The 13,868-nt window shown below is 33.0% G+C and overlaps 1 protein-coding gene across 1 annotated transcript; it reads left to right on the forward strand.

Moving 5' to 3' along the window:
- The first annotated feature begins 850 nt into the window (after nucleotides 1-850).
- Nucleotides 851-2,719, forward strand: LOC147401252 (myb-related protein 306-like). Its single transcript, XM_086442457.1, has 3 exons — nucleotides 851-1,183; nucleotides 1,378-1,507; nucleotides 1,866-2,719. The coding sequence occupies exons 1-3, from the start codon at nucleotides 1,051-1,053 to the stop codon at nucleotides 2,548-2,550; spliced, it is 948 nt and encodes a 315-aa protein (XP_086298583.1). The 5' UTR covers nucleotides 851-1,050; the 3' UTR covers nucleotides 2,551-2,719.
- Nucleotides 2,720-13,868: the final 11,149 nt, after the last annotated feature.

The raw sequence follows: 13,868 nt of genomic DNA on the forward strand, positions 1-13,868 counted from the left end.
TAGTCATTTTATTAGAATATAATAGAATCCAGCAGCTGTATTAAATAATAATTATTAAATTCTGATAAATAACACAATACTTTTACAAAATGCTATTAAACAAATTTTTCAATATTTCAATTTTTTATAGTTATTTCTGGCAACTGTTTTTAATTGTAGAATTTGATAGAAAAATTGACAATTATATCAAACAAGGCCTTAGAGATCACATAGGCTCCCCACCACTTTTTCCATTTTTTCATTTGTAAATTGTATTGTATCCTACGTGATACACGTTGCTTACTTTCTTAGAAAAATAAATAAACACGTACCATACAAAGTACAAGAGCCACGGACCATTAGTTTTCTTGTCCACATGCAGTAATCCTCTTGATTGATTGTTACCACAAATTAGGTTGATCTCACCGTCAACTACGTATACTTTTCTCTGCAACTTTTAATTAACAGTCTAACAGTAAAAGTTGAATAACTAGTATTCAGACATTAATATTTTGACTAAAATGTACATTATTTATGCAAACTTTCTAAAAACTTGTGTAAGAATCAAACTTACTTACATCATCCATCCCTCCCATCACTAATGTCAGATTAAATTCACTGAAAGCTACTTATTGGAGACAGATGAAGACATTTGGAAACCCTAAACACCAAACCCACGAAGCATTAGTTCATAATGTAAGTAAGTGGTTTAAACAGGATTAGGGTTTCCCAATGCACCCACATTTAATTCGACGCGGTTGTGTAAGGCAGAGAGAGAGAGAGAGAGAGAGAGAGCAAAGCTGACTTTTACAAGGCTACAAGAGTAAGAGTAAATGCTCTTGCCGCCTACTTTTGACTATTGGAAAACTCTGTCATCACTTATCTTGGGTCAGCGACTACAAAGCCGTTTCTATATATATTGACCCAAGAAATCTGTCTTTGGACGCTTGTGTACTCTTTCTAAGAAGAAAGAGGAGAGAAACAAGAGAAGATTTAGGAGGTGAAGACACTGGTTGAGCACTCAAATAAGTTGTAAGTAAAGAAAGATATATAGAGAGACTAAAGTTTGAGATGGGTAGACCACCTTGTTGTGATAAAACTGGTGTGAAGAAAGGACCTTGGACACCAGAAGAAGATATTATCTTAGTCACTTATATTCAAGAACATGGGCCTGGAAATTGGAGGGCTGTTCCTGCTAATACAGGTAAAATTCTTTAGTAATGTTTTTAGTATTGATTTTGGTAGGTTTGTTAGATTTAATTTTGTTCTGCGGTTGGTTTGATAATTAAAGTATTGTATTTAAGAGGTTTGCAGGTCATGAATAGTGGATTGGGTTTTGCTGTAATGAAGTTTAGTGTTGATTAACAGTGTTTTCTTTGATGTTTGTGCTCTCATCAGGTTTGCTTAGATGCAGTAAGAGCTGCAGACTTAGATGGACTAATTACCTTAGGCCAGGAATCAAACGTGGTAATTTTTCTGATCATGAAGAGAAGATGATAATTCACCTTCAAGCTCTCTTGGGCAATAGGTATACTCTCTCTCTCTCTCTCGGCTTGGGAGAAGTTCAATATTTGTGAATTTGTATTGGATCTATTTCTTGGTTTAAAATCTATATAAGAATATACTTTTAAGTGTTATCTTGTATTTTACATATATATATAGAGAGAGAGAGAAAGTGGATGAGTGATTTGTTTAATTTGTAATTTGAGAAATATGGTTTCTTATATTAATAGAACTCTAATATTTGTAGATTTGGGTTGGATCTACGATCTATTTCTTTTTTTTAAATATATATGTAGAGAGAGAGAATGGATGAGTTATTTGTTTGGTAATTTGAGAGATTTAATTGGTTTCTTATATTAATGGAAATATTGATGTGGGTGCAGATGGGCTGCCATAGCTTCTTACCTACCTGAGAGAACAGACAATGATATAAAGAACTACTGGAATACCTATTTGAAAAAGAAGCTCAAGAAGCTTCAAACAGGACTTGATAGAGCTGGAATCTCAGGCTTACAACCAATTTCCAAAGGTAAATGGGAGAGAACTCTTCAAACTGATCTACACATGGCTAGGAAAGCTCTATGTGATGCCTTATCACTGGACAAACCCAACTCTTTATCTCAATTAAATACCTCCAATGGTTATTACTCTTACATGAGCACCGAAAACATTTCTCGGTTGCTCCAAGGATGGATGAGAAACACTTCAAAACCTTCTACAACAACATCAGGCAGTACTACACAAAATTCCTTCAACAACATGGTTGGGACAGATTCCACGTCAAGCCAAGGAACACCGAGGAGTGAGGCCAACAACGATGAGATTACCTTCGAATCGTTGTTCGGTTTGGATTCATCGGCAACTACTGATGTTTCCCAATCAGTTTCACTCGACGCAATTAATTTTACAGCCGAAACTAGCATCTTCCAAGAGGAAAGCAAGTTGAATTCGGAGACTCAAGTTCCACTATCATTGCTTGAGAAGTGGTTGTTTGATGAAGGTGGTGTTGGTCATGGGCAGGAAGACCTTGTTGAGATTTCACTAGATGACACTGTTCAGTTATTATGAATCGTTCTCTCCCTTTGGAGAGTTTTTGTTGCTGTCTTTTGTTTTTTGTTTTTCTTTTTTTTCCAAGATCTTGAACTAATTGTATTTCCAATTACAAGAAAAGAAGTGTAAATTACTAAATTTGTAAACGTCTTCATATTTACTAATGGAAAGCTCTGATTCATATCAATCTGATGGGCTTTAAAGTATTTTGGTTATTTGTGCATTTTTTTGGGAATTATCTACATCTATGTGATGTATTTAAAATATTTAGCGACCTTTCAAAAAATAATAATAATAATAATAATAATAATTTGGTGAATTATCTACATCTATGTGACGTATTTAAAATATTTAGCGACCTTTCAAAAAAAAAAAAAAAAATTTAATAATTTGGTGAATTATCTGTATCTATGTGATGGGCTTCAAAGTATTTTGTTATCTGTTCATGTTTTGGTGACTATCTAAAGATAAGAGTTGGGGTTTCCTTGTTCTCTTAGCCCTTTTGATCCCTTTTGATTTGGAATGATGAGAGGAGTGCACATATCTGTGTAAAGTAGTGATAAAATAACTCGCCAAGTGGCATACTCAATCGACTCACTGACGTGGATTGAGAAAAGTCCAAGTTGTACTGAAATTGAACTGCCACGTCACCTATTTCGTCTCTTTCTTCATAAAAAAGAAAAGAGAAACCCAGAGACAACAGAGGCCAATTCGTCTTCTTCTCCAGATCTGCCTCTCTCTCTCTCTCTCTCTCTCTCTCAAGTGGTTGTGTAATGCATTAAAGGAGATGAACATGATTTTTGCTACAGAGAAGGCAACTATTCCGCAGACTTCCTACGTAGCATCTTTCCTTAACTCTGTAGGTAGAGTGGACTTAAATTTTGATGTGATTCCTAGTGATTTAAAAACCATTGTTGAAAATGAAAAGGATGCCAATGGGCATGCCTAATGAAAGATTTGTTTGGCTTTTTATTTATTTATTTATTTATTTATTTTTTTTTTTGGGTAAGGAGTCTGTCTAACTCCTTAATAACTTTTTTTTATTAAAAAAAAAAACTGTTTAAATATTAATAGGACAAAAAATTGGGAATCTGTATCATCAAATGCAATAGTATAATCTAAATCATAATGTACAGATGTGGGAACATTTAAAATTATATTTTTTATTAATATTTGTTTAGAAAAATAAGAAATAGATACTTCTTTGTTTCGAATTTGGATGAAGAAATTGAGATGGAGGAAGAGATCTTATATATAAAAATCATTAGGTACTTTTGCTAGTGGTTTGAAGAAGAGTCGAAATGGAAATCTCTAGTCATGCGTCCCAAATCTGCATTTTTAGCAAAACAAAGAAATATATATAGGGTCAAGATCAAGGGTCATATGAAAAAACATATGTAAAAATAATGTAACATTAATAAATTTTCAAAATATGAATTAGAAGTTTCTGATTGAGTTGATTTTTTGTGAGGATGATCTCTATGATGGGAAGATCATCTGGGGAAAAAATCAGTCCAATCTGAAACTTCTAACCCCAATAAAAGTGATTTAGAATGTGGACCGTCGATTTTTTATCAATTGTTGTCAATAATTTGTAAATCACTTTTGATGGATTTAGAAGTTTCTGATTGAGCTGATTTTTTGTAAGGATGATCTTCTCATCATAGTGACAATCCTCGCAAAAAATCAGCCCAATCCAAAACCTCTAACCCATATTTTAAAAAACCATTGTTTTTTCATATATTTTTACATATGGCCCTTGAACCGTCCCCATTCGGCACCCAACCATTTATCCAACAATTTGTCCAACATGTTTTGTCCTACATGTGTTAGAAGTTTTGGAATAGGCTGATTTTTGGTGATGATGATCTCTATGGTGAGGAGATCATCCTCACCAAAAATCAACTCATTCCAAAACTTCTAACCCCATCACAAATGATTTACAAAAAATGGACGGTCCATGATTTTTCAACTTGTAAACATGAGGTTAGAATCGTAGAGATTATCCTCACCAAAAATCAGCCCATTCCAAAACTTATAACCCCATGTTTACAAGTTGAAAAATCGTGGATCGTCCATTTTTTGTAAACCATTTGTGATGGGGTTAGAAGTTTTGGAGTGGGCTGATTTTTTGTGAGGATGATCTCCTCACCATAGAGATCATCCTCACCAAAAATCAGCCTATTCCAAAACTTCTAACCCATGTAGGACAAAACATGTTGGGCAAATTATTGGGTAAATGGTTGGGTGCCGAACGGGAAATATATATATATATAAAGAGAGAGAGAGAGATGTAAGAAAAAATTGCATGAAAACAAAAAAACAAGATTGATTGTTTTTTGAGGCATGTTGTAACTACATTTTTCTTAAATGTTATCTGCCCTCTTCTAAAATTAAATTGAGATTGCAAAAAAAGGTTCTAACAAATATGTTCCAAAAATACAACGAAGCCTAATCTCTTTGTTATTTCTCATTATTTTGCTCTAATAGAAAGAAATCCGAGCACTAACATATTATGCCCAAAACAAGGAGAGAGAGATTTTAAAATTACAAAAAATCTGTGATTTTTCAATGTTTATAAAAAAAAAATTTAATATCTGAATTTAAAGAGTGATTGTGTTTCTTTGAATAGGCACCATGATTGTTAATGATTCCTATTAGATAATCACACCCTTCTGGAATAGACACCAACAGTTGTAGAAATCTTATTGACTTGCAGTTAATTATATTTTGACTCCTGGTCATACTTATAAACAAGTCATTGTGTGGTCAAATCATGTTGACCTACAGTCTTGACCACGATCAACCACTCTGAACCACCAATCATCTTGATCATCTATCCAACGGTCAATATCGAATATTGATGGTAGACTTAGCAAGTAAAAAAAAATAGTTCCCCAATGCTCCTCGCTATAATGCGTACATACGAATGTAAAATGCGTCTCTAAAGTGTCCAATCACCCTTTCTACTAAAATAACAAATACTATAAATGAGAGCCCTTTATAAGTTTGAGATGAGTCTTACTCTTATTTTATGTGAGACTAAAAAATTTAAGTGTAAAGTTAAATCTCCACAATATTAATTTTTTAAAAAAATTTAAATTTCTTTCAAAATATTTGAAAATTTTAAAAATACAAAAAGAATTTAGATAAATAAATCAAAATTAGATAAAAAAAATTTCTAACGAGGAAGAGATGAGAGATGGGGAAAAGACAAAATGGATTAGATGTGAATTTTTTTTCTATTTTAAAGAAAGAAAGAGACAAAAGGGGCGAATCTAAAGTGGGGTTCTATTTGTTTTTTTTTTCTCTATTTTTGTTTAGTGGATGACGTGGTAATATCATACGTGGCAGACTTAATATTACACAGAAAAGAGATTCTCAATCCACGTACGTGAGTCGATTGAGTATGCCACTTGGCAAGTTATGTTACCACCACTCATCACTGTATGGGTAATTGAATTAAAATTTGAAATTGGGTCCACCATGTTAAATTTCTTTGGTCTATTTATTATCACCTCGCCTTATTTTGTTTTGTGTGCAAATCCTTAAGGGATCGAGGCCTTCAGTCTTTAGATAATGACACGTGGCTTAAATCGATGGTAGTGATGGAGAGTGAAAGCTTCACTTTGTGCATGGCAGGATGAATAAAAGTCAACACCAATCTAATTTGAACCAAAGAGATGCATCTATATATCCGTAGAAAAATCTTTCCCAATCTTTAAAGATCTTTACTAATCTTTAAGAAATCTGTGTTTTTTTTCTCTTATTTCAATCGCTGTTTGGTGGAGAGTCTTTACCCATCAATTAAACAGTTGAGATGCTAAGGATTCTCAAGAAAAATGTATCCTTAAAAAATATTGTACAAATCTCTAAGAAATCTGTATTTTTTATGGTGAACATCAACCATGGGTTGAGGATAAAAATATTGAAAAATCATACATAAAATGCATTATGACACTCTTTTGGGTCCACTTATCCCATGAGCATTAACACTCCCTCTCTCTCAAGGGGTTTTATACCCTTAAAAATATCTATGATTTTAAAAACTCAGGAGTCACCATTACATAATTGTAATCACGGGGGCTATTGGGTCAGATAGTCGATGTCAATCACCCTTCACATTAAATTGGCCCCGATATGAGATGATTCATAGGATACTCTTAATAACACATCAGCTAGAGAAATTATAACCGTTTTTGCTTTTTACCATGAAAAATAAAATATCTTTAGTGATTCAAGTACGAATCAGTACTAGAGTGACTGCATTATTCATTGCGTTTCACACTGCACCGACATGAAAATCATGTACAGGGAATCATTGATGCTTCTCACTCTTATATTGAGGAAAAGCATCTATAATTTTCTTAAGTATTTATTATCTATGAAGAATAACATGTTGTGACTGAGTACCTTTTGTATACATAATAATAAGAAAAATAATATATTATCTAAGGAAAATATTGAAATGATACAAAGTATTTACAGCAATTCTCACAAGTCTGATGTGGGATGTACACATAACTCATAGATGTGTTTCATCGTGATACGAGTAAAAATTATCTACGGTTTATGTATGCATGTCCACGTTAGAATTGTGAGAATCGCAATAAATCCTGTGTCACCCTAGCACGACTCATTATCTAAATATAACAAAAACAATTATATTATAACTTCAAAATAAATTAAATGGTTTTCTCTCTCATTTCAATCATCTATTTGGTGGAGAGCCTTGTCCTAGGTTGAGGTTAGAAAATTCGAAATAATTAGGCTATAAAGTATGGGTAGCGTTCAAGGGCAAAACTATTTAGCAAACTTTTTGGCAAAACATTTTCAAAACATGGGTTAGAGGTTTTGGAATGGGCTGATTTTTGGTGAGGATGATCTCTACGGTGAGTAGATTATCCTCACCAAAATCAGCCCATTCCAAAACTTCTAACCCATGTTTACCAGCTGAAAAATCGTGGACCGTCCATTTTTTGTAAACTGTTTTTGATGGGGTTAGAAGTTTTGGAATGGGCTGATTTTTGGTGATGATGATCTCCTCACCGTAGAGATCATCCTTGCCAAAAATCAGCCCATTCCAAAACCTCTAACTCATGTTTTGAAAAATGTTTTGCCAAAAAGTTTGCTAAAAAGTTGGCCATTGAACGCCCCCCATAAAGTATATATATATATATAGGGAAATGTTCAGCACCCTAAGTTTTACCACACACTTTAACAAACGTTTTTTGTCCTACATGGGTTAGAAGTTTTGGAATGAGCTGATTTTTGGTGAGGATGATCTCTATGATTAGAAGATCATCCTCCCCAAAAATCAGCCCATTCCGAAATGTTTAGCCCCATGTTTACACGTTGAAAAATCGTGGACCGTCCATTTTTTGTAAATCAATTTTGATGGGGTTAGAAGTTTTGGAATGAGCTGATTTTTGGTGAGGATGATCTCCTCACCATAGAGATCATCCTCACCCAAAAATGAGCTCATTCTGAAACTTCTAACCCATGTAAGACAAAACGCGTTTGTTAAAGTGTGTGGTAAAACTTAGGGTGCCGAACGGGACCCATATATATATATATATATAAATGGAAAAGACTAAGCTTAACCTTGGGTTGAGATCTCCATCAAATAGATAGTTGAGATGCTTCCGAGAAAATTGTATCCACAAAAAAATTGTACAAATCCCTAAGAAATCTGTATTTTTATGGTAATTTAACCGTCTTTTTGATGAAGAACCTTAATCATGGGTTGAGGATAGAAATGTTGAAAAATCATACACAAAATACCTTATGACAGCCTTTTGGGTCCACCAATCTCATAAGTCCCTTTCTTGGGGTTCTATACCCTTAGAAATTAGCTTGAATACTCGTCTATGGTTTTAAAAACTTAGGAGTCATCATCACATAATCACAATAACGGAGGTTATTGGGTCCGATAGTTATTGTCAATCATCTTTCACGTTAAATAGGCTCAGATTTGAGATGATTCATATGATACTCTTAAGGAAAATGCTGAAGTGGCATTGAAATTGACATTGTTTCACACATTATTGACGTGTATATGTGTATAGAGCCATAGATGCTTTACATCGAGATTTGAGTGAGAAACATCTATGGTTATGTGCACACCAATGTGTGAAACGATGTCAATTCCAACGTCACTCTAGCACAGCTCTCCTCTTAACATATCGGCCAGCGTATTCATAACTCAGTCGATTCAACTGGGTTTTTGGATTTTAACATGAAAAATAAAATATTTTTTGTTTAGTGATTTAAGTATGAGTCGATGCTGGAGTGACTGCATTATTCACTGCACTGACGTGGAGGTGTGCAGGGAGCCATAGATGCTTCTCACTCTTATCTCCAAGAAAAGCATTTATGGTTCCTTGGCCACCTCCACGCAGCGTAGTGTGAATAACGTAGTTACTCAAACATTTTCTTTTAAGTATTTATTACCTATGAAAAATAAGATGTTGTGATTGAGCATCTCTTGTATACCTAATAATAAGAAAAATAATTATATTATCTAAATGAAATTAAATTTATTTTTTTATTAGAATTTTTAAACAACTTAAATGATTATCTGAGATGAGATTACTCAGATGAGTCAACTAAGTAGCGATGGGGATCGGAGCGAGATGAACGATTCAAGTACCAAAAAAACCAATAGAATCGAGAGTAATTTACCATTGTGTGAGCTGAATATGAAGAAATTCCAATTCCGGCTAACTATTCATTTTAATTTCCAAAAATGTGAACATCAATATCACAGGTCTTTCATGTGACTATCTTGAAATTATAAAATAGCTAGATTGTTGATACATATATATATATATATATATATATATATATATATAATTTAAAAAATGGTAAATTTAAAAATATTGATGTTAAATTACTTCGCAAAAAGAATTAATTTTAAAAAAAAATTATCAATGGGAACTATTTTTAGCCATCTAAAGGTTGAAAATATGAAAGAGAAAAATTGGAGAGAGAAAATTTTCGACCATTTAAAGGGAAAAAAATTTCTCTCTCCACTCGTGCATTTTTAGTAATAAAAATTGGAGAGAGAAAAATTTAGTCCTTAAAGAGCCGAAATTTTCTCTCTCCAATATTCTCTTTCCAATCAAGATCACGATCGTCATCACAATCATGATCATTATCTTGATTTTGATCATGATCACGATCTTGATCAAGATCAAAATGAAATGTAGTCGAATATAAATTGTAAAATAAAAAAAAAATTATCTTAGATGAAAATCAGTAGAATGAAAAGTGGAAGAAGAAGAATGCGGTGATAATGATACTGTCGGTGGAAAGAAGAGGTAAGTGAAGGGAAAAGAGAGAAAATTTGTGATCGTGTTCACGATCATGATCTTGATCAAGATCTCACGATCACGATATTAATCAAGATCGTGATCTTGATTGGGAAAGAGAACATTGGAGAGACAACATTTCGGCCCTTAAATAGTCGAAAATTTTCTCTCTCCAATTTTTCTTTTTCATATTTTTTGCCTTTAAACGGTCGAAAATTTTTTCTCTCCAATTTTTCTTGTTCATATTTTTGGCCCTTAAACAATCAAAAATGGTTTTTATTGATAATTTTTTTTAAATTTCAATCTTTTTGTGAATTAATTTTTTTATTTTTTTAAATTATTTTTCCTATTGTCAAAATGACGATCTTGCCAAAAAAAAATGGTGAACCTGCAAGATCGTCAATTTAAAAAAATAATATCAATGATATAGCTACTTTGGAAAAGGAGGAAAATCTAGTGCAGAATTTTCCTTAAAATGAGCAAATGGGTCTTAAATGCAAAACATGTGAAATGTATTGACTTTTTACTCTTTTTTTACAAGTTTGGACTTCGTTAATTTGAACATGAGCAAAGATGTAAGCAAAACTGTAAAAGGATGAGAAGACCCACAACCCCCTGATCAATACAACATCCAAGTGGCAAGGCAGATATGGTCTGATTCTTCTTTTGAATTAGAATAAAAAAAATTGGCAGATAAGGTCTGATTCTTCTTTTGAATCAGAATAAAAAAAATAAAAATATTAAAAACAAACAACAGTGCAGTAGTCTAGCATGTGAGAGGCTTAGAGGGTAGGAACTAAGTAAGAAAATAGCTTTCCTAGTTCCTTCCTCTCTATCTTTGAGTGAAGAAGAAGATACAAGTTTTTCCACTTAGAAGGAGCACTCCTCTCAGATATCATTTAATGCAAATGAGTGCACGAAGCTGGCAGGATATCTTATATTAATTTCTAATAATGTAAAACAGCTACATGTTAACTACGATATTATCTATTTTCTATCATTAGTTATTCTTGATGTGAGCCATTTCTTCAAGTCTTGCCTACCTTCACTGACCTCTTGGACAGAATCATGTGCACCTAATCTGTACCTACTATTCCACCTTATGTTGTATTAAGTGAAGCATGTGGAAATAGGTAGCACACATGTGGGGGCAATAGTACTACAAATGACAAGAATGATGTTGTCCAATTTTTCTATACTAGACAATACAAGGTTGGCTGGGCCCAGGATTTATGACTCCAGACTTTTGTGCCAAAAAAATCTTGTATTGGCTCTGTCCATTAAGTGAGATTTGGTATAGCATGTAGACTAATCAGATAGTACAGCTCGTCCTCTCTCTCTCTCTCTCTCTAATCACAATCAGTCTCTTTATAACAAACAAGATAAGTCAATTGGGATCAATCGAAAGAAACTAAGTTAATTGGAGTACGAAGAGATAATTCATTTTTTGTTGACTTAAGTTTCATTAATCTTATACGATTAAATATTTGAATTCAAGAACCAATCCAAATAAAAAGGTAGAAGAAATGAGATTGATTGTTAATAGTTAATATCACTCCTAGGCCTCTCTTAATGATAAGGTCTCATAAAATCATTTTTTGGATCATAATTATATAAGATTATCAACATTTCCTTGTTATTTCTCCTTCAATAAGAATAATTATATGAAATTGTCAAATTATCGAAGTTAATAGAATTTTCTATCTTTTACAGCTAAAGAGAGACAATTTTAAACACAAATAATTTTATAACAATTTTCGTTACAATATACAAGTAAAAAATGAGCAGCTAGTCAAAACTTAGCAGCAAATGTTGCCACGTCACCGCACTACGGTTGGTCCCTAGTACGCCATTGTAATCTCAAGGAATTGTGTCTCGAGATTTGAACTGAACATTCTAGACTTTTTAGTCGTTGCAACTGTAAACTCTTTTCGAATCAACTAAGGTAAAAATTCGACCTAATAATCCGATTAGAAAAACTATAAATTGAGGGATTATCTCAAAGGAAGGGGTCTCTCTTCTTTTTCCTAACTTTTTTGTTATTTTCTGATTTTGAGATAGAGAATCATTGTAGTAGTGAGAACTCAAGAGTTATTTTTTTTCACCCTTCTTCTTTAATTTCTCTTTGTAACTCCATTGTAAGATCATAAAATTTGGAATCAAAGTGTAATACAGAATTTTCTCATCATCTTCTCCACCATATTTTTCTTGTTTTACTATTATTGCAACTTGTTCCTCGCGATGATCGGTTAGACTCTCCTTACAGAAGTCAATGACACGAGCAAGTTCATCTTAATATTGCTAAATTAATTTTATTGTCTTTGCTTTAATTGTGTTTTTGCAAAGACTCTTAAAGTGAGACCATCCAATTTGTACATATTATTCTAACTTTAAAGATTCATATTTAGATGAGTTCAAGCTTAATCATACTTTGTGATGAATTTGATATACAAATCTAATAATCTACTCTAAGTTCAAGATTCGCATTTATATTTTCAAGTTACCTATAAGAGTTAATCGATTTATCTTCCAATCCATGAACAATGGTTCGTTGCATGGATTAAGTTAGAAGTAGAATTATTTAATAATTTTCTTTAAAATAACTTGCAAATGTTGATTTGATCTTTCTAAGTTCTTTTATATTGTTTTCAATTCACTTCTTGCTTCAATTTCTTTCTACTTCTTAGCTGCAAATCTTCTAATATGTTTTGATTTTAACTCGAAAAAAAAGTTGAATCACTATTGCCCATGTGGAATAAATCTTACTCACCAAAGTTTTATTTTATCATTTGTTCAATTCATATCTACAATCAAACTACAATTCCAAACACTTAATATAATACCCGAACCCAAAAGTACTAAAAGAAAATCATGTATTGGTTAAGGTAAATCCATTATATGTAAAATAAATAAGAGTCGAAATATAGAAAAGAGGGACAACCCTCTTCTTGAAAGCCAATTTTGTGAGGATGAGTTAGGCCCATGGGCTTTAACAATTTCATGACCAAATTGCTAAATAGAGAAAAGAGGTTTCTTTTTATTTGGATAATTTCCAATTGAATGACCAAGAGAGATTAAAAACATGGCCAAAAAACATTGACTAGTTATTCATAAAAGATTCATTTGATTTAGTGACAAGTCTTGTTTTAGACTTTGCTTTTTTGAAGAAGGGCTTATGAATTTGAGTTGATTTTATCCAGTAATGGAGTCTTAACTCTTAAGTCTTTTAATGGTCGTGAATTTAGCATTGAGAAATTTTATTTTATTTTTACCTTCAATTTTTTTTTCTTTTTATATAATGGATTTGGTTAGTTTTAAAAATGGATTTCAGTCCAGATTTAATAATTTTATGGACAATTTGGTGAGTTGGAGGGTAATCCTAGGCTCAACTCAAGTAGCAAAACCCTATATCCGAACTCAACTCAACTCGATCATTGGGCTCTACCGAAGTTTTGAAGCTCAACCAAACTTGGGTAGAGCCTAGGTTAGCCCGTATTAGGTAATTTTGGACCGGTTGGACGGTTTGGGTTCATTGAAGAAGCGTCATGTTGTTCTAATTAATAATGAAATTTTATATTATTATATAGCCTCGGGTTCGGTTTGAACTGAGCTGTCCAAGCCCTCATTCCAAGCTCAACCCAAATTAAGGTCAGCTTAAGTTATTCTAACCCAAGCTTACCCATCAATTGGGTGGAGCTCGGGCTAGCCCGCCCGAGTTGCAGCCTTTGTTTCACCCATCTCCTTAGGTATAAGAAAGCTCCAGGATCACGCTGTTTTGATTTTTGGGCGGATCCGTTTTTTATGATTTTGGAGGCAAATCATCCCAAATGTTTTTATTAGGTAAATGGGCTCAGCATTAGACATTTTGTATTGTGGATTTCATGTACTGGAACTGAGACCCAGACAGTGGGAGGCCTGCTTCATCAATATCCTTATTTGGACACGAGGCCCATTTTTTATTGGACTTTTATGTGATTTATAAAAGATGTATAGAGCTTTCTACATTCTTGTTCAACGTTAAAG

Source organism: Akebia trifoliata, chromosome 5 (assembly GCF_017979445.1).
Source record: "Akebia trifoliata isolate Shusen 1 chromosome 5, ASM1797944v1, whole genome shotgun sequence".
In the NCBI taxonomy this organism is placed as follows: Eukaryota; Viridiplantae; Streptophyta; class Magnoliopsida; order Ranunculales; family Lardizabalaceae; genus Akebia; species Akebia trifoliata.

Bases quoted from the DNA above. Each gene is read 5' to 3' on its own strand.
- LOC147401252 (XM_086442457.1), top strand. From the start codon at position 1,051: ATGGGTAGACCACCTTGTTGTGATAAAACTGGTGTGAAGAAAGGACCT. The intron at 1,184-1,377 runs GTAAAATTCTTT...TGCTCTCATCAG, and splicing joins GGCTGTTCCTGCTAATACAG to GTTTGCTTAGATGCAGTAAG. The intron at 1,508-1,865 runs GTATACTCTCTC...ATGTGGGTGCAG, and splicing joins CAAGCTCTCTTGGGCAATAG to ATGGGCTGCCATAGCTTCTT.